The 20,410-nt window shown below is 36.8% G+C and overlaps 1 protein-coding gene across 5 annotated transcripts in view; it reads left to right on the top strand.

Annotated features, from left to right (window-relative positions):
• The window catches only part of STK39 (serine/threonine kinase 39), a 76,166-nt gene that overhangs the window by 40,249 nt on the left and 15,507 nt on the right, over window positions 1-20,410 (top strand). For 4 of the 5 annotated variants that reach the window (XM_063162056.1, XM_063162055.1, XM_063162053.1 and 1 more), the window contains exons 11-15: window positions 2,027-2,149; window positions 2,278-2,310; window positions 4,242-4,309; window positions 16,424-16,476; window positions 18,312-18,380. In XM_063162056.1, coding sequence (XP_063018126.1) covers window positions 2,027-2,149; window positions 2,278-2,310; window positions 4,242-4,309; window positions 16,424-16,476; window positions 18,312-18,380 — 346 coding nt within the window. The remainder of the gene's footprint in view (window positions 1-2,026; window positions 2,150-2,277; window positions 2,311-4,241; window positions 4,310-16,423; window positions 16,477-18,311; window positions 18,381-20,410) is intronic. The other variant, XM_063162054.1, reaches the window with a different exon arrangement.

Genomic DNA, 20,410 nt, shown 5'->3' with positions numbered 1-20,410 from the left:
TTTGTGCCTTTGTATGTAAATAGCTTCCTTTTTTTGCTCCTTTATTTCTCTCTGCAAAATGGAAGACCTGTAGCAGGGTATCAGGAGAAATATATAGAATATTCTCAATTGCTTTAATGCTGTTATTATTGGAGTGAAATGCATGCAAGCTGCCTATGGTATCAGTCTGCTACTAGTATCTCAAATGATAGCCAGAACAGAAATTTAATATGTCATATAAATTATGTATATTTCCATCCAATATCTGATACTAGAGTGAGATGATTACGATGCACAAAGAGACAATTTATTTGCAGACATGGTGTGCCACTCGTGCTCTTTCCTTCACCTAGGTAGGGTACATGCCCTCCATATGTGACTGATTCTTTGTGGCTTTAACTAGAACTGAGGGATCAAAGCCAGACTTGTTAGTCTAAAAATTGTGCAAATTAGTTCATCAAGTGTTGCAAGTGTTAAGCACACACACAAATTTAAAAAATGTTCTAGACAACTATTTCACATTTCTGAAAGTTGAAAAGGTTGGGTACTTTGCTCTAGCTGAAATTATAATTTCTTTCCTGTGAACGTGTATGTTGGTGGGAATCAGTGTGATTGAAACAGAGTACCACTAAACTTGTTTTCCTGCTTTCAGAAACCTCTCAAGAAAATAATTTAACATGGTGTTTTGCTTTGTACTTGGGCCATTTGTTTATTTTTTATTAAAAGGCAGTCTATTTAAAAATTTGAAATCCGCTGTTCTCTGCAAATGATGCAAGCATCATTAAGCCCTATTAAAATAATTCTGTTTAGAATAAGTCTTCAAAACAGCTGAAAATGGAAGCAGCCGAAGATACTGATTAGTGCACGAAACAGTGTTTGAGTGTGCCTGTAAATCAATATATCCTTCTGTGCTGGAAAAGCATGGTTTTAGTTGTGGATGATGTCCTCTGCTAGGTTTGTGTAGACCCATTTGGAAGATGCCTATGCTGTTGAACAAAAGCCTACCTCAGTCTCCTTGAAGGATAATAAATTACATCCACAAGCAGCAGGCAAATTGCCTGCTAGATCATCTTGTGTCTTTGCTGATCCCTGGTGCTGTAGACAGTAAGAGCCCACTGATTGTGCCTGGGCTGATTGCAGCTGGGGAAAGAATTGCTGTGCTACTGCTTGCCTTGGTGTCTGCCTGCTCCTCTCTCCCAAATACAAATGAGCTGCTTCTACCAAGCTTGGAGGTAACTAGGCTAAAATTGATCCAGTAGGAACTTGGTATGGGAAACAGGGAAAACTGGGCAGAATTTGTCCATCAAGAGATGGAGTAGGGTGTTCCCTCAGTGTCCTCCATAGGTTTCCCTTCTTCTCAGTTACAAATGAGAACAAAATATGGAGAAACTGAGTAGGGCACTCTAATTCAGTTGTACAGGGAAAAAATGTAAGGGAGGAATACCAAATTGTGCTTGGCCTAAACACAATACAGGAATAGCACAAATGCCCAGCTCTCTATGAAAATCTGCTTTGGAAAAATTGTATTAATGCCTGAATCACGGTTTCCTTGGAGGCTCATGGTCTCAGACTTGAAGTGGTCTAAGCTGTTTTCATGTCATGCATCTTGCTGTTATGATACCTGATGGGATTTAGAAACAGCTGGAATTTGTCCCATGCTCCATCTCTCTGCACATTATGGCTTGCAGCAAACCATAGGGGTTTAGAGCAGGGTTAATACCAGCTTAGTCTTTCTTTTAAGTTTCATTATGCTGAAAAACACTGTAGTTTTTCTAGTCAGATTTTTATATTTAGGTTTTTTCCCCTGTTTTGTGTTTTCCATTACTGCCACCAACCAACAGAATGTAGAACCAAGTTGATCACTGCTCATATAATGCAAGGCATTGAAAGGAGGCTTAAGGAGGTCAGATATTATTGGAATATGTTAGTGGCTTCGGCAGCAAATTAATGAGAGCAGACAGAATAAAAACTGCAAATAATTTCTGCTTAACCAGAATACCAATAAAGACTAAGGATGTCTATGTAATAGTAAACAATATTTTGGTAGGTCAGACGAGTGCCAGGTTCCAGTGGCCACCTCCATAAAACAGAAGATGGGGACTGGGAATGGAGTGATGATGAAATGGATGAGAAGAGTGAGGAAGGCAAAGCTGCTATTTCTCAGGAAAAGGTATTTTGTGTTTGTACCAAGACCTTTATACTCTAAAAAACATTCTGTCTTTATGTTAATTGTTAGTATTTCTAGATCTTTGTTGCATAAAGCTGCATAGCTCATGTCTCACTGCATTTGTTTTCCAGTCACGAAGACTGAAGGAGGAGGAGAATGCAGAGGTAAAAATGTCTTTATCAATTTATTTTTCTTCCAAGCATTTGAGTAAAGAGATTTCTTTTTCATGTCTGCTGTTAAAAATGTGAATTGAGGTGGGAGTATTGTTCTGCAGCCTTGTATGGCAAGTGTTTGTGAGGATAGAGCTGTTATGCCATTGTGCCTGTAACAATGGACTTCAGCACACAGTGGATAAGATGGATAGGAATTTAAAAGTCATGTTATGTTTGTGCCCAGGAGAACTCATGAAGATAGGTAATTTGGCTTTTTTTAATGAATCTTTGTAACTAGAGCACACTAATTGCTGTCTGTACAGGTAATGAAGGCTGCATTGGAGTAGCTAGAACATCTCCAAATAATTTTTTCTTCTTAGTATCTATATCATGCCATGTAGCTTATAATTAAAATATTTCCTTCCATACACAATAAAATAGTTCAGTACTGAAGCATAATAGATTAACTCTGAAGAACAAAATACCATATAGAATTTCATGGCCCTGTGCTAAGTGTGGGTAGCATCGCTGCTATAATCAATTGTTTAATAGAATTATGGCTTACAGACTAAATGATTTTAAAAATGCCTGTTCCTTGGGTGGGTGACCCTTGCCACTTCACCTGCAATTTTAGATTCTCTGATTTTCGCTGGTGTCAGAGAAATCTTCTAAAAGACTAGCAGCTCTCTGTCACATTTAGTCCTGTTAGCTCCTGTGATGACCCCTGTGTCTCCATTGCAGACCTAATTTACACAGCTCTTCAGCATCTCAGATACTTTATGTAAGCAGAGTACAAAAATAGGACTTTCACCACACAGTCTTACTGTCTTAAATGTTGAGAGTTCTACTGCTTTTGACCTGGTAACTCATCATTTTTAAAAGTTGCTTAGTTTATGGAAGAGAAAAAAACCCTCTGCTTGAAGTGTTCTGTTGATTTTTGTTTCCTGAAATGCTCTAGAAGATGACTTGGAACTAAGGCTAGTGCATCTTGTCACTGTTGGTGTGTGCCTCTGGGGTCTTTGGGATCCACATTGCTATATATTGGCATAATGTGTCTGTTGAAAGTGCAGAAAAAATAGTAGCTTATATGAATGGAAGGAATTTAACTGAAGCAGAAAAATCCCTGCTGTCATTTTAGTGATTGTGAAAAAGAATTTTCCAAAAATTCAATAATGTTTCCTGAAAATACACAGATAATAAAATACAGATCTTGTGTAATTTTTTTTCAAGTGGCTTTGATATGGAAAACTGTTTTAAAAAAAGTCAAATGAAATTTGTGATGCAATTCTTTATTTTGGGAGGGCTTCTGAACCCTTTGTAACTTCTGAACAGGCTGTTCTGTGACTGGTGAAAATATACCAAGGTGGGTATGAAATCATAGTAGGGTAGAGGAGCCTGTTGTATTCTGTGTGTGGGATACACTTTTGCTTGAGACTTCATTGAGATTTTAGTTGAGAGCTGGGAGGATATCACAGTGTGAGGGAGGAGTGATAAGGTGAAAGATACCAGTGTTACTGATTTTTCTCTGCTGAAGACATCCTCTGAGCTTGATATCTGCTTTGATGTGCTGCTAGTTCCTTGCATATGGGTAGATGTAAGACTTCCTTAACAACCAAAACTGTTACACAAAAATAATGTGAGTAGCAGTTTGGAATTCTTACTGTGTGCATTTTATTCAATAGGTAATTGTTGCTTTGGTGCAAGGTGGATTATAAGCTCCTACACTCAGTGCTTTAATGCAGGCCCTATTTATTACTTGTTTCTCTGTAATTGAAATATGGGAATTTTACTGGTATCAGCTATATTATAGGCTGTTTACTGCAAGTGTTTAAAGTTAGAGAATGTGTTAAATATTCTGTGCTAACTTCAAACTGTTAGCATGGAAAGTTTTTTGTGATTTTTTTTTCCCTTTGGCATCCTTTATAAGACTTTTTGCTTTTTTCTCTCAGCCTGCTGTTAGTGAGGAATACAGTGAAGTTCCATGTGCGGTGAATCTTGTCTTAAGATTAAGGTAAAAGATTCTTTTATTTATTTAGCTGTATTATCTTGATCTCCCTCATTACACTCATAATATTAACATAAAATCAGTGCTGAAGTGTATAATCTCCCAGTATGACCAGTATAAATAGTGTTTCTGTGACTAATTGCTGTCTTTTAATTGCTTACTGAAATAGTGTAAAATGAAAAGCAGAATATGAATGTGTCTTCAGGCTAAGTGTACCCTTCATTAAGGATTTTCTTTCTTTTTTTCCTTATAATGCAGAATCACAGTGAGAAGTTTTTAATGAGTTTCTTTCACACTTCAGCAGTCAGCCTCTGACAGAAATAAACCATAGCTGTATTACAAGTTGCCTACTCAAAATGTTTTTCACTGGCAAGTTTGATCAGCCACTGTGGAGAAGAGATGGGTATTTTAGAAAATGGATACAAACATGTTATCAGGCTTAAATTTTTGCTTAGTTGAAGTAAGTCAGATTACCTTTAATTAAAATTAGTTTATAACTAAGGTTTGAATTGCTTAATTATGCAGTCTAGTTCTTGGATAAAACTATTTCTTCATACAAAACTTCGATAGCTTTTTATGTGTATGATAGCTTTTTTAATGTTTTTTCTTAAAAAGCTTATTACCACTCACTTTAAAACTTGCTTACATCTGTTTGTGTTGACAGGATATCTATGTGAGGTTGTAAATTCCTAATTACTGCTATGGAGAAAAGTATTATTATTTTTTATGCTAACAAAAATATGAGAAGCCAGAAATAATTATGAAATTACAACCAGTATGTTAGAAACAAATATCATATCTATACATAACAAATACCTTTAAAACAGTAGCATCAAAATTTGTTAGTGTTCTGGTTCCACTGTTTGTAATCAGAAAAAACCAATTACACAGAATGAGTGCCAACTTTCAAAATCTATTTTCTTCCCTTTGACTACTTTTCTAGCGGCAGATGCAAAAAAATTTGCATGGCTGCCAAAGGTTGTGTAAAAAAGAGAGGATTAATGAATTTTGTTGTGGGGATAGGAAAGACATAGAGATTATTTGGAATAATTTTGGTTGTCCAATTTACATAACTGCCCAGTTATGCTATCAATATTCTTTTTCATCTCTCTGCTGGCAGGTAGATGAAACCATTTACAAACAGACCAATTTGCACTGCTGTGTGTACCAATGTGTACTGCAGTGAGGTGCTTTGGTTATCTATAAATAATCATAAAACCCAGAGAGTGATTAGCTTCTTACCCAGTTATTTGCAGTGCTGGCATATTTAGAGGGCAAACATTTTAGACCTGCAAGTATAGTGAAACATCAGGAATTATGCTTTCAGTTTTCTGCAGCTTTTGAGCCACAAGTGAAGGAGAACTGATCCTGGGAGACTTGAGTTTCCAAGCTCATACTTGCACAATGAACTTCTGTTCTTTTTAAGAATCCTCTTTAATTCATGGCTGGAAAAAATTTCCTCTCCCTGCCTTCCCTAAAAGCAAGTCTGTAGTAATTAGGTTAATTTCTTATATTTATGAACATATAGGTGATTATTGGTAGAGAGGGAAGAAAGGAGAATTTCTGTTTTAGGAATCAGAAAGCTTCCATTAAACAGAAAAAAAGAGTCTTGAAAAGTAGATATGCTCTTGGGCCTGGGAACTCTGTTAGCAGTGTTGAGAAAACTAAAAATCTGGTGTGTAATTTTGCAGGGTTTTGTTATTCTAACTTTCCTGCTTTTGAGGGAAGAATGCTGTTTAGTGCAAACCTCTGTCCCATGTGAGCTCTGGCTGTGTCTGGTCTCGGTGGTAGGAGGGGGGCAGAGTTATAGATCTTGGCACAGACTTTGCTTCTGCTGGCAGCCTGAGCATGTGAGTGGGGTCAGAGCTAGCACATGAGCAGTGTGTGTGTTTGGGGGCAGTGAAGGGGTGTGGGCTGCACTAAGTAACACACTTGTCACTTTTCTTTTGTTTGGCCCTTTATGAAGGACTGATGAGACTGTGAGGGCTACAAGCTGCCTATATCTGTGCCCAGAAGCATAGGTTCAGAGACAGTATTTAGAATTTCTGTGTATTTGCTAATTTAAAGGCAGGAGTTATTTTGTTTATGGAACGTTCACCAAAGCTCAGGCAGCCACTGGCTGACTATAGATATTGTCTTTAGCAAGGTACCTTTGGTAGAATTTGAGTTGTGCTTTTTGTTCACTGTTGACCTTCTTCCCTGTTGAGACTTTGTCATGGAAGTTGATGCAAACATTTAGAGCTTTTTGAGCAGAAACAATTTAGTCTGAGGCTTGGGAGTGTGGACCAAAAGGTTTAAAGAGTAGTGCCTGGGGATTTGGGACAGGGCAAAGGATAAAGAGATGGGCAACCTTAAAAAGGAACAAGAGGTGGGCAGGAAGAAAGTACTCCTGCCTTTTTCTTTTTTCCTCTTCTACAGTGAGGCTACACCATGACCCCCCATTGCATTTTAGATGTTAGCTTGCAATTTTTTTTTCCTAGCAGTATGTTCCAGAACAAGCTTACTAGTACCCATAAAAATTAAAAATTGCTTTCATGAAGGAGGAATTCTGGCAGAAGAATCAATGCATTTAGGTAATTCTTTACCTGGATGGTCAGGTTCTATTATTTTTTCCCAGTCACAGCAGGGTTGGACTCATTCAGTGATTCCTTAGGGTGTGCTAAATTAACACCATCCTCTGTTTACTGCAATGCCTTGTTGTGGATCAGAAACACAACTCACAGTCTGAAATAATCTTTGAAGAATCCCATGGTACTCTTTATACAAATGGTGGTATTTAACTCCCTTACTCAAGAAAAGGGAAAACCGTCCAGACGGATTTATCTGTCCTTGCCTTGTATTTAATACCTTTCTATTTTCATAGTTTTCTCAGTGCGAGCTGACTTGTCAAAAAATTCTCTACTGTTGGGATTATTTCATGGGCTGGAGACAGCAATTTCCTTTTTTTTTTTTTTTTTTTTTTTTTTATTTTTTGCAGTATTGTGTCTTGGAGTACATTGCCCCAAAAGGGAAATTACCAGCAGGCTGTTTTAGGTAATTCCCTGAAAAGCTCTTGAAAGGATCTAGTATTAAATGCTTAACATGGGCCATTAGTGTTTTAAAGCTCTAATGTAGTTAAGAGACCGTGCTTGAATTTTGCAGTGAGCTGAAAATACTGGTTCTCACTGGCTGGATCTGTTACCACAGTGCGTGACTCTGACCCAGCCTGAGCAATTGCCACTTTGAAATGCCAATGCTTCTGTATCCTCACCCTCAAGAGGAAGTGGTATTTGAGAGAAGGGAGGAATGAAATCTGTAATCTAAATTTGTTTCCAGTAAGGCTGTGAACACCGCGTGTCTCAGCATCAGACCCTGGCAGGAGCTCTGCAGAGAGAGGCCAAGGCAATGTCTGTGATTGAGTCCTCCAACAGGACTGTTCACAGCACCAGGGAAGGGAAATGGGGAGCAATTACCACCCTGGATTTGAAATTTCCAATCTAACCAAGCTGTTGCAGTTACAGATTTAGGAAGGTCACTATTAGAGGGTTTGACTACTTGGATTAATAACAGAGATATTGTGTTAAATTAGGAGAGTTGTTAATGGTTAATAGTTAAGAATTGCAAATTATCTGAAGCAATCTAAGATGGTTAAATTAGCTCCTATGACAGGAAGATAATTTATTGACAGTAATTTGGAATGTCCCAGGACCTAATTTAATACAGTTCCTGCACACTAGATGAATTAAGCCTGTGGAAGAAAAGGGGCAAATGGAAATATTTTACTGGCAAATGAATTTTACTGGCCTGTGAATGTGGTGTTGCAGTACATTGGGCAGGACTGAAACTATTTGAAATATTTTTTTTTCCTGTTCCCACTTAGTTGTGTGGTTCTCCATCTTTCCACTGGTGGGGATGTTCTGGGACTGTGTTGGGTCCCTATAAAGCAGCCAGCTTTCAGTTGTTTGGTTTGTGACTTCTGATATTTTTGAGGGGAAGGTAAAATTTTAAATATACTCAATTTTATTTACTTTGTTTTGCCTCACATTTGTCATTGTTCTAGTGGGGCCAGTGAATGGCCACAAGAGGTGCACTGGGACACAGATGTGACAACAATTTAACATAGGAACAGATTTTGCTGGTGAAGCTGATTTACTGTAAAGAGAAAGTTTGGCAGGATAAACAGATGAAACCTTTGAAGAGTTTAAAACAAGTCTTAGACTTTTTTCCATGCTTCCCACTCTTTCTGATAAGCTAGTCAGGATCCATGACTTTTAGATGGATGATATGCAGATTGTAATTTTTGTGGTGGCCAGGTGTCTTTCTGGTTTACCTAGAAGTCTCCCTTTGTTTTACAGTAATATACTGACAGGTGATCAGCACTGTAAAACTCTGAGCCAGTGGGATTAAAAGGATGCAGACTTCCAGGCTGTTTTTGATTAAACATGATTAAAACTTTCTTTGATTTGGGTAAAGTCAAAAGCTTCTCTGTGCCTTCCTCTCAAAGCCTGTTTTGTGCACTGGGGAATTACAAGGTTCTATTAAAAAACTCCATATACCTGTAGAAGTTGTTGTAAATCTTTTGTCTTGATTTTATAAATAAAATCACTTTTCTAGAGCTCTATTCTGAAACACCCCCAGTCTCCTGGCAATGATTGGCCTTTCATGCTTTCTGATTTAAGGAACTGGCATTTTGCTTCAAGCATTGTTGCTATTTTTCAACGCTGTACTTGAAGAATTTGTCACTGGAATAACAGGTTATAATCCCTCTTCTTGTGCACCAGGCATGCAGAAAAGGCTTTGTTTGCTTAATCTCTAAGTTGCTTTGGTATTTCTTATCAGTCAGGCAGATGGGGTATCACTTCAGTCATGCAGCTAATACAGGTTGGACTTCCTTAAAGTGTGCACTGATCAATAATATTTGGTATCAAAACATACAGAGATACACTCAGAGTGGAGAAGTTAAATTACAGGCAAATCCAGAAAGGCAACTATAACCACAACCCGCTGTAATGCTTAACAAAGTGATCAAATTATGTGCATGTTGTCCTTTCTATTATTGAAATCCTCGCTGAATACTTTCAAGTGATTTTTTTTTTTAACATTACTGATGTTCTCTGTACTTAATTCCAGTTCCTTTTAGGAAAAAGTCTATTTTAGATCACTTCTGGTTTCTACCAAACATTAAGATTTTACCACATTAATAAATTCTAAGCATAATTGTGTATGCCCTTCCTTGTATTTCAAGTACTTGTTATAAACTGATGCTTTTCAGAAGTTAAATCTTTACCACTGCTCTTAAAAAAACTTCTGTGCTACTTCAGAGTAATTTCAGAGGAAAAAAACCTCATGATCAATATTGCCATCTCTGCTGCAAAAAAACTTGATAGCTTTTTGCTGAATATTCCCACTGCTGATTTATGAGAGCAGGTAGGAAGTGTGAATTTCAAAAAAGATGATGCAAGTGAATACTGCTTTTCACTGTCTGTGCAGTGAAATGAGTCACTGATAACTGAGGCAAAAAATATTGTTTCAGATTTTGCTGCTTGACTTAGCTAGAAATGAACATCACAAGTCAAAAAATTGAAGGGCTTTCAACATTCTTCTGATTTAGCTTCTGGCATCAGCAAATGCAGAAATTGAGAAGCAGCATATTTGGATATAGATATATTTAAAATGTCTCTAGTTCTAACACTTCTTTGTCATAATATGTAGACTTGGGGCTGTAAACCAGTGGATTGAGAGAAAGGACTTAACATTTATATGTCATTTCTAAAATGTATCAGTTTTCTTGTGTTTTTCTGTCACACATTTTCAAGGCTTCACTATCATATCCCATCCATTTGTACTAGATGGAAAGGACTCTACTTTCTTTTGAGTCTTAAGCAATCAGGACCTATCAGCTATGGATAGAAGTGTTGTAAAGACCCCTCCTGAGGGAGGAGCTATCAGCTGCCCTGGAGCCTTGGACAGTGTTCCTAGCTGCTCTGATTGTGACCATAACAATTGCCTTGGTGGCTGATTTTTTTAATGTGCACTTGCCTTTTCTGTATGCTGAGTGGCATAGAGACAGTAAATCTTTAACAGGTAACTGCTGCTGTCTCATTCCAGCAGCTTATCAGCCAAATGACAATGCTTCATTTTGGCATTATGTTTTCCACTCTTGAAAGCATAATTTGGCTGTGCTTTGCTGTTAGTGTTGCTGCTGCCTCTTGATGTGTACTGATTTTAAAAAGTGTTTGCATCATCTGAGAGATCTGCTCTTTACCCAAGATCATGTGATGATTAAATAGTAGTGGCATTTTTCTGTGTTAAATTAAACTGTTGAGTTTAATTTAAGGTTTTTAATTTGAATTTTATGGTAAGGTTTTGATGAATGTAAAATAATTATTTGGAACCACATTTTATTAATACAGAGAGATTTTAGTCCCATTCTTCTTAGTGGGAATCTTGAAGCAGAAGAGAATTCAAAGATCTCTCTTGTTCTTACCAAAAGTTAGCAGTGACGCCTTTTCATTTAATTTACAATTGACCTGAAGTAATTAAAATTAAGTAGAGCAGAGCCATCTCCACTGATGTGGAGTGCTGAACAGGCATGATCTTCTCTTGATAATATGGTAATTTGTAATGGAGGAGCCTGGGTATTGATTAGTAAATGACAGCTGAGCATCAAAGTGTTAGAAATAAAGGAGTTTACACAAGCATGTGGTGAATCCTCAGGAGGCTAATGCTTCTTTACAAATGCTCTATTCTCTTGTGTTTATATAATCCCACAGGAGCCTTCGTGTTCTGATTCACAAAATTACATTAATAAACATACATTGCTCTTATTGCTGCTTTGGTTCATCTGTGTGCATAGCATCATGACTTCAGAAATCCAGAAAGTGGGGGCAGGAGCCGGAGAAAACTGAACTATGATTTCTGTTGAGGTAGGAGAGGATTCTCACTTGCTCTGACCTAGGTTAATAGCTACATTCCACAGCTGAAGCATAAGAAAATTGTAAGGTAGAGAACATAGATGTATAGAGGATTGAGATTGGCTAAACCTTAAATATGGGATGGATTAATTTTTTTACTTGTTTATTCCAATATTCTAGTCCCTCATTCTCTTTATAATATTGAAAGTAAAGTGCCAGTTTGTATTTCACTCTTGTGTGTATATTAACTATGTTCTGGAAATAAAGTTGAAATAAAGTTTTAATTAATCAAAACTGAGATAATAAACAGGTACTATGGATCATCAGTGCAGGTATTTAATACTTAAAATTCTGCTTTTAATAAAAAAATACAACACCTGTGGAATAAGCTACCAGTGTGAAAACAAGGCTACATAGACTTCATGGGGGAACTGTGTTTATCCTGGGCTTTCTGCCTTAAGCAGGTGAAAGACAAAAATGGGTGACACTTTATTGAGAGAAGGCAGATGACCTTATAAAATTTGAGTGACATTTGGTGAGGCCAAGCATTTGTCTCTCCAGCATTTTTTCCAGCAAGATAAAAAATACATGTAAAATTTCTTTTAAACAAACCTGCAAACTCCTCTCTTCTGTGCTTTCGCCCCTCAATTATATTTCTTGCATTGTATGCACTAAGATCCTGCCCAAGAGATGTAGAATGAAAATTGGATGAATACAGCTCTAGGATGTATGGCCCACCTATCACTCTGATTAGTCCACTTCATTTTGATGTGAACTTCTGCTTTCTCTGCAGTCTAAATGAGCAAGTAATTTGAATTCTTCTGTGATTTTAATTACAGCCACAACTGCAGTGAGGTAGTGCAAATGCCAAGCTGCTCACCCTTGCTTCTAAGGCTATGCTATCTTGTTTTTTCCATTCTAACTTTGCTTCCATGGTAGTTTCAATGCAGTTCAGATTTTAGATGGTAGGAAGATCTGTGGGTCTGAAATTTTGTACAAGTGAGATAATTGTTTTTTTTTTCTAATTTTTTTTTTTAGCATGTGTTTTTTGTTAAAGCACACTGACTTGGCCTGTGTCATTAGTCCCTGATGGTGGGGGAGCTTCTGTCCTGGTGGGAATAGGGCTTATTAGGAATATGAGGAGGGGAAAAACTGACTGGTGAAGGGTGCCATGTGGCACCATTGTTATGGAGCTTTCATAATAAAGTTTCTACAGTTTTGGTTAAAGATGAGCTCATTTCTGTTTCTAGAAAAGAATGCATATTCTGCATTCTGCTGTTGTCTCTTCCAGTCATGAGTCAGCTGTGGTGGTTCCCGTTCTGTCAGTACCTGCATTCTTGGATGCTTAGCTCCCTACATCAGGCTTTGGAACCACATGTGATGATTGTGTAGCTGATGTCTGAAAATTAGGCAAGCAGTGCAGAGACAGAATGTGGATGTTGTTACACACCTGCACACACACACTTCTTTGGGTTTACCTAGTCTGAGAAATCTTTTTCTTACTTTGGGAAGGAAGAATATACAGTTAATTAGCTATGGTAGGATACATCTCATCCAGGAATACAGACTCTCCCTGAGGGCTGTATGGAAGATGCTGAAGCTTGTGTGAAATAGATGCTGTTGTTTTTGATAACTCTGCATAAGAAATGATGGATAAATTTGTGAGGGTAAAAAATATGGCTAAATTGAAAGAAAATCGACTGCTTGATATATAATCAAAGTATTCCAGCATGTTTTAGTCTTAAAGTTTAATTCCAAGACATCTCATTTTCCTGAATCGCACTTACGTGACAGACATTCTGCTTTTAAGGACAAAAGAAATAATGACATTTGATGTCTCTAATTTACAGTTGTATCATTACACAAACAATTTTCTATTTTAATTCAACAACACACATCTTTTGTCAATCATGTGAAACAGAGATAATTGACTGTAGCAGGAATCATGCTATCATTAGGTAATTATTTGAAGGCTTCTTTAAATGCAAATGCCTGAAATATCTCTCATGTCTTATGATTTTGTCAGTAGAACCATGTCAATCTGAATAGTTGCATAATTTGTTTATTCTCTAATCCTGATTTTGGTCAATATTAGCATTGTTTTACAAATAACTTCCTTCAAAACAGAATATCTTTCTTTTATATCCTAATGACAGGATTGCCAATGTTTGTAGGTGAGGGGCGAAGTGGGTGGCCTTTGTGCTTTTTCAACTTCCTTGAGGAAGCATTATTCCCTTGAAATCAAATTTAGCAATCTTGGTGTGCATATCAGGTGATTCTGATGGAAACAAATAAGCAATGAAGGGTTGCAGAACATGCTTTCACAAAGTGGGAAGTTTTAGATTCTGCGATTACTTTGCTGGTAAGATGGCTGCCGAATGTCTTAGCATGGCATGCTTTGGTGTCACCCTTATTCAAAACATTTGCAATTCTTCCTGTTGGAGGTGAGTGCATAATGCAAATCAACTTGAAGTGAATAGAAACGTGCAAAGTACTTAAAATTTACTACTTTTTAAAAAGAGATGAGGGATGGGCTTGTTTTACGCATGATAATCAAGGTATGTTAGTCTGTAATGGCACAGAGCTAGAAGCACATAAGAGCTATTATAAGAGATGGTATAAAGGTCTGAGTTGGCATTTTAAAACAGAAATAACTTTTTCACAAATGCATTTGAGAAAATAGGAACCACTAAGAAATGATGAAGAAGATAAAGTTATTAATCACAAAGATACTAAGTGCCTTTTTTCCAATCCTATTTCTATATAGCAGAAATCAAGTCTGTATGCTGCTACATGATAAGAGTGTAATGGATGTAAGAAAAACAAGGAACAAATGAAATGCTGCTTGGAAACTCTGCCTACAAATAAATCAACAAATCCAAACAGTTTTCACCAAGGGGGGAGCTAGCAAACTAATTTGCAGTTACAGTGACATTAACTAGAACCAGAGAAGTGTCTAAAGGCTAGAAAAGACCATGAGGTGCTTTTAGGGGAGAACTCAAGTGCATCTGCTATTTGGTGGATTATATATTGGAATACATAATTTATGGAAATCAATAAATGTCTGGCAGGTAATGGAACAATAAGCAAAAGCACTTACAGGCTTCTAGCAAATTAATCTTGCCAAACTTTCATTGTTTTTCTTTCCTGAATAGCTGAATACGATTATAAAGAAAGCAGCAGTGTCCTAAGTTCAAAATAATTCACAGTGTAATAATTCTCAATAGCAAAGTTGGATTGCTGAATATATATCAACCTTTAATGAATTTTTGCCTTGACTGAAATAAACTGATTTGACTCCTTAACTTTTTATCTGGGATATTTTGGAACTTGGAGACAATCTAACATAGAGCCCACGTGCATCATGCATGAGGAAGGAGTGTAACTAGGAGCAGCTCTTCTTTCAAACAGCTGTGAAAAGCTGGTAATTTTAATAAGAGTTCATAATTACTTGGTGCCTTTTTACATCATAGGTATTCTGCTTATGGGAGGTCTGTGGAAAGATATAATTGGAGAACCTAATGGATTAGGCTTCTTGGTCATAGAATCAAAATGGTTTGGCTTAGAAGAGACCTTAAAGGTCATCTTGTTCCTACCTCCTGGTTTGCCTCTATAAAGGTGTGAAAGTCTTTATTCACTTGATTTGTTTCTTCTGAAGTATGTGCAGGAAATGAGTATTTGAGTTACATGAGACATTTAGTCAGAACATTTCTTATTCAAGAATAATGCTAAATTTTTGTGCGTTTTCCTTTTCTTTGGAAAACAGTTTTTGTCAAAAGGAATCCTGGAGATAGGTCTTTAAGTTGATGGTTTTTATGTTTTTTGTTATTGTTGCTGTTTGTTTTAACAGAAAGCCGTTCATGTTTTTCTAGGAGAGAGAAAAAGAAGCTGATAATGAAGCTGGCTAGCTTCATTATTTGCAGCTTTGTGCTAGTGATCTTAAATGTCTGTAGTTCTTTATTTAGAGTAGATTTTTGGGAACCTGAAACTCCTTCACCTTTGAAGCATTTAGTAGATTCAGTAAATGAGTACTTTTCATTTTAAGCACTGCATGTGGCATACTCATTTTTCAGGGTTTGCTCTCTTACTGTTGTGTGTGCTGTCAATCATTCTGGGTTTTGTGTTTCTGCATGTTGCTGGTTTTGGCTCTGTAATATTCCTAGAAGTATTTAGCAAGCAGTAATAGATGTAAGTCACAGCTGAATATGCTTGCCTATTGGATTTAGTTTTCCCACAGCAAGACTTCATGGCCTGGTATGCTGAAATAGGGGCTTGCATACCGTTTCCTTGCTGAGGAGAAGAATAATGAACTGCAAAACACATTCTGTTACCATTAGCATTTCAAGTGGATTGAGCTATTCATTAGAAAAAGAGCGGGCTACAGCAATTAGGTTCCTCCCTGTGCTCAGCTGACTTGTCATTTCCAAAAATGAGATGGACGTCTGTTTTGCAGAGGCTTATGTTTTGTTGATGGAAGAAATTATTAACTAAACCTGAAGCTGTAAACATGCATGGAATGCATGGAATGGGGCACAGTATAAGGCTGTAAAGGAATTCTATAACATTGCTATTAACTCCCTTAAGACTGTATTGCACACTGAACTGGTTAAACACTCTTGGAGGCAAGCAGGAAGACAAAAAACCTTGGGATTTAACATATTACTGCTCATTTTATATGTAGGTGGAACCTCACCTCTGAGACAAGGATGGTCAGTGAAAGAATTTACTCATTTGGAGTAAAGAATTTACCCTTTTATAAACACTGTGCATCACCGCTACTTTTCAGCATTTAACATTTGCTGGATACTTTGTCTCTTAAACATCTTTGTATAAATGTGACCTCAAATAGGGAGCTTTAAGTCCAAGTGAATCTTCTGTTGTCCTTGGAGGATAAGGTATCTGACTCAAACTGTGGTGGACTATTAGAGTCAATATGGCAGAATGTCTTTTGAAGAGGAAAAGGAAAATATTTATCAGAGGACTTTATTTTATCCTTTATGGTACTGAATGTGTTTTCACCTTAAGCGTATTTTTCTGCTAGTTTTCCCAAAATGCTGCCATGAAAATGCAATGGAGTCTTTCCAGTCTGGGTGCTTTGGGAGAGCAGGATTTTCAAGGAAACACACAAAATGTGGCTGTCAATGCCAGAGATATTCTTTGGGTATAGGAACTGAATAGTTATTCTGTTCTTCTTAACATTTTAATGTATGCACTGACTGTTTTTCAGGAACTCCAGGAAAGAACTTAATGACATACGGTTTGAGTTTACTCCAGGCAGAGGTAAGGCTCCTGCAACTGAATTATTCTTACTGCTTAAAAAGGCATTTCAGACATGGATTACTGCTTATGCTTCATGCAGACTGCCTCTCTGGAATGTTTCCTACTGTGCAGAGCTTTATATGGAACCTCAGTGGAGTAAGAATTGCAAATGTATGTAAATTCTAGTGGCAAGGTTGCATAATATATATATTAGAAAACTTTATTCACAGTATACTTTTGTCAATTTCATGTCTTATTGAAATGATCTATATGGTATAGAAGATCTTGCCTGGCAATATTTCCATTTTCACATTTGGAAAACATCATAAGAAATAGAATATAGTAGCCATAAAAGTATATGTGGTGATGGCAGTAGCATTTAAGTTTCTTTCCCTTTTATAATAAAAGACGGTCTATTAATGAGTATCAAGTGCACACCATTTTTCAAATGCTATCTTCAGCTGAAATTTTAGCTGTATCTCTAGCTTTGGTATTATCACCAGAAAGAAATTCTGGTATTGAAACTTTAAACTCTGCTGCATACTTATGGAACTGTAGGCTTTCCAGTGCTAAGAGCTGTAAGAACTTGTACTTTGCCTTTGTTTGAAAAAATCAAGTTGTACTGGGATGAAATGCACAGAAGGCTAATATTTTGAGTAAGAAGGTATCATCCTTGTTAAGCTGCAACCCTTTGAACTATGAACCTATTTTATATTCCTTAGAAGTCAGTATTCACTTTATTTAGAGAAGCCTTCAAAGAGGTTTCACCTAAAATTAAATCCAGGTTAGAAGTGGTGTCTCTTTCACAGTAAATCATAGTATCTTTCATGTACAGTAGTTCTATGCATGGATTTATTCTGTGTTGTCTACCTGCTTTTCTCGTTGATTTTGGCAATGAGTAAAAACAAAAAAGGCCTGTTACTTAATTGGGCACAGAACATCTCGATTTGCCAGAAGAATTACTTGGGAAGCCATTCCTTAAGCCATTTGAGAATTTCTGCTTGGTCAAAAATAAGAGGATAGATGAGGACTGTTCCTGTAGTCAGTCACTGAGGCAGCCAGAAGGCAGCTGTGCTTCCCGTCTCCAGAAACTGCTCAGCTACCTTGCTTTTCACCTGTGTGTGTTTCTTGAGGAAATGATAAAACTTTAACTGCCTCAAAGCATGAGCTCCATTAGGGTGTTTGGTGCTGGGGCCAGATTAAAGTTGAGATTTAGCTGGAATTTAGGCTTGTTCCTGCTGTTCCTGCCTCCTTACATCTAAGCCTTCTAAGGCCTTTATCCAGGGCAAGTACTGGTCACAGGGGCTTAGGAATTCACCCACTCAGGTACAGCAGTTAATAGGAAATCCATCCAAAGCTTTGATTTTCTGGATTCAGAATACTTAAAAGCTATTTAAAACCTAGATCTCAAAATAATGACTGTTCACGTAAGTCCTTTATGCCACTTGCAACAAACAAGAAAGCCTACTCCATTATTTCTCTGTCTAGATATGCAGAACAGTGGATGGCATAAAGAAAACCACACTAAAGCTTAGTTTATCTTCTTGGTTGTGAAGATACTGAACTTGCAAAATGTGTATGATGATGTAGTCAGATGAGAGAGAAGTGCTGGTGGCCAGGAGAGGTCTGGAGGGGGTTTGCAATGAATCAAGTCATTACCTTATGTGATTTGCTGTGAAGAGGCTGATAAGATAATTATCTTTTTTTCCTCCCAATTAAAGATAATTTTGATTTCAATCCTGCCTCCCTGGGTGTTTTGTAACTAAAATATATTTTTTGTTGAAGTGCATTGGATGACTGCTACTTTTTGTTGTTTTTCTGGACTCTCACACTTATTCCTTTCACCTTTTGGACAGACACAGCAGATGGCGTTTCTCAGGAGCTGTTCTCTGCAGGCCTGGTTGATGGCCATGATGTAGTTATAGGTAAATTACATTTTTGTTTGCAATTATGCTCTTGTGACAAGTTCATGTTAAATGGATGTGAAAAAATGTTTTCTCTGATGCTGGTTTTCAGAAAATCTTTTTTGTCCTAATTTTGCTTTCATGTATGCATAGTTCAATCAACAAGGCAATTTTGATACCAGTCCAAGAATTGCTATTGGAAGTCAGATCTCTTTAGTGGTTTGAGAGGGGGCGATATATTTCTCCTGAAGGATTATTGACATGTCTATGATTGAGCATTTTTGTGATAACTTCATTTTTTTTGTGTAACAATAAAATGTTATTATAAGTAAAGGATATTGCAGAGTGTGCTTTGGCAACCCTGAAATTAGTCTTCTGTTGGGTTCATAGAAGGAGGAGCAAGACAGTGTTCAGGACCTATGGAAATTGCATCTAATGGTGTTATTTCTGTGCTAAAAAAGAAAAGGTAATCAGAAATGTTTTCTGGTGGCTGAAAGATGCTTCTCTATTTTTCTATTCCAGGCTTAGTAATGTTTTTTTTTTTTTTTTCTTGAAATTCAGTGCTTCATGAAGATGATTAATTTGGAAGTGGTTATTTCTCTGCATCTTCTTCCTTTCTTCTAGATGCTCAAGACCAGCAGATGTATAATCACCAAAATCAGAGGGGGATAGTATATGCTAGATAAGGGAGAACTGAATTGAGGAATACAATCAAGTCAATTTTTGTGTTGTAGTCAAAAACAAATTCTTATCAGTAAGTTAAGATTTCCTTACCAAACTCCTCAGTGGTATGGAGAGTGTTTCACAGCTCCAGAAGTTCATTACTTGCCTGGAAGATTATCTAAAATACACTCTCACTGCATTTGTAGGTAAACTCCTTCTGAGAGAAGCAAAAAAAGTACTTTTTGCTTTTTGATGATCAGAATACAGATTAATTCTAGCTGATATAAGAGATAAAATTCTTATCTGCTCTTTTACCTTTATTTCTAAAGAAAAAGTATTTTAGAGATGCTTGCAGATGATACAAGCTGTAGGCACTCTTAAAGTCACTTCTACTGCATGGTTATTTTAAGGGTTCAGGAAGAGGAGTTGCTTGGCCTTGGTTTGTTGTCATTTAAACATCCAGTATGAAAAATGTCATTACCATACTGCTGATAATATTTCTGGCAGAATTTTCATTTAGAAAAAGACTTTTTTTCTGGCTAACAAAAGAATTGTTATTTGACTGCCTGGACAGTCAGGTGGCACTCTGAGTCACAACTGGTGATGCTGCAGTGCAAGTCCTGCTGGGACCCAGTGAGAAATCTTTTCCCTTCTTCATTTTCCCTTTGCTGCAAAATTCTATTTCAATGCAAAGTGCCAGTACTTCTGTGAAAATGGCAGCATGAATGGGATTTGTTATCATCTTGCAGGGGGCATGATGGGGGAAAGGCAAATGAAAATAGATGTCCCTCATGTGATAAATTCCCATCCCACAGTGATAGCATTTTGGTCCTTGAAGAAGCACAAATATTTAAACAAGATTTTTCCATATCAGGCTTGGTTAGAGACACTGTCTAGTAATAAAAGTTTACTTCCTTACTTAGTCCCTGTTTTGAATTGCATCACACTTTGATTTTTAGGATTATGATTGCTCCTTCTGTATTTTCATGTTTTATCTTTTACTGTGGTACTAAAAAAAAATCTAAGGAAATAAAATTTATTGTATTTAATGAAATGAATCAACTTGTATTTAATTTCAGTAATTTATTTTTAGTTTATAATAATCTTTATTAAGTTTATATGGTAGGATTTTTATGATGTAACTTACCTCAAGCTCCACAGGCACAAACTCTTGAGTAAATTTGTGTTATAATCTTGTATCTGCCTCACCTGTGAAGTTTTCAAATATGTTTGGACATTGTTACCTTCCTAGAAAATTACTTCAGATTTCATATTTTATTGAAGGAAGATTTCTGCAAAATGTGATTTTGCTTTCAATTAAGTAAAAAATTAAATTTGCACTTTGTTAGAATATTTCACTGTAACAGTGCAATCTTAAGAAGTGTTTC

Source organism: Melospiza melodia, chromosome 8, assembly GCF_035770615.1.
Source record: "Melospiza melodia melodia isolate bMelMel2 chromosome 8, bMelMel2.pri, whole genome shotgun sequence".
NCBI lineage: Eukaryota > Metazoa > Chordata > Aves > Passeriformes > Passerellidae > Melospiza > Melospiza melodia.
The sequence above is the reverse complement of the archived record's forward strand: the minus strand, read 5'-3'. Positions and strand labels throughout refer to the sequence as shown.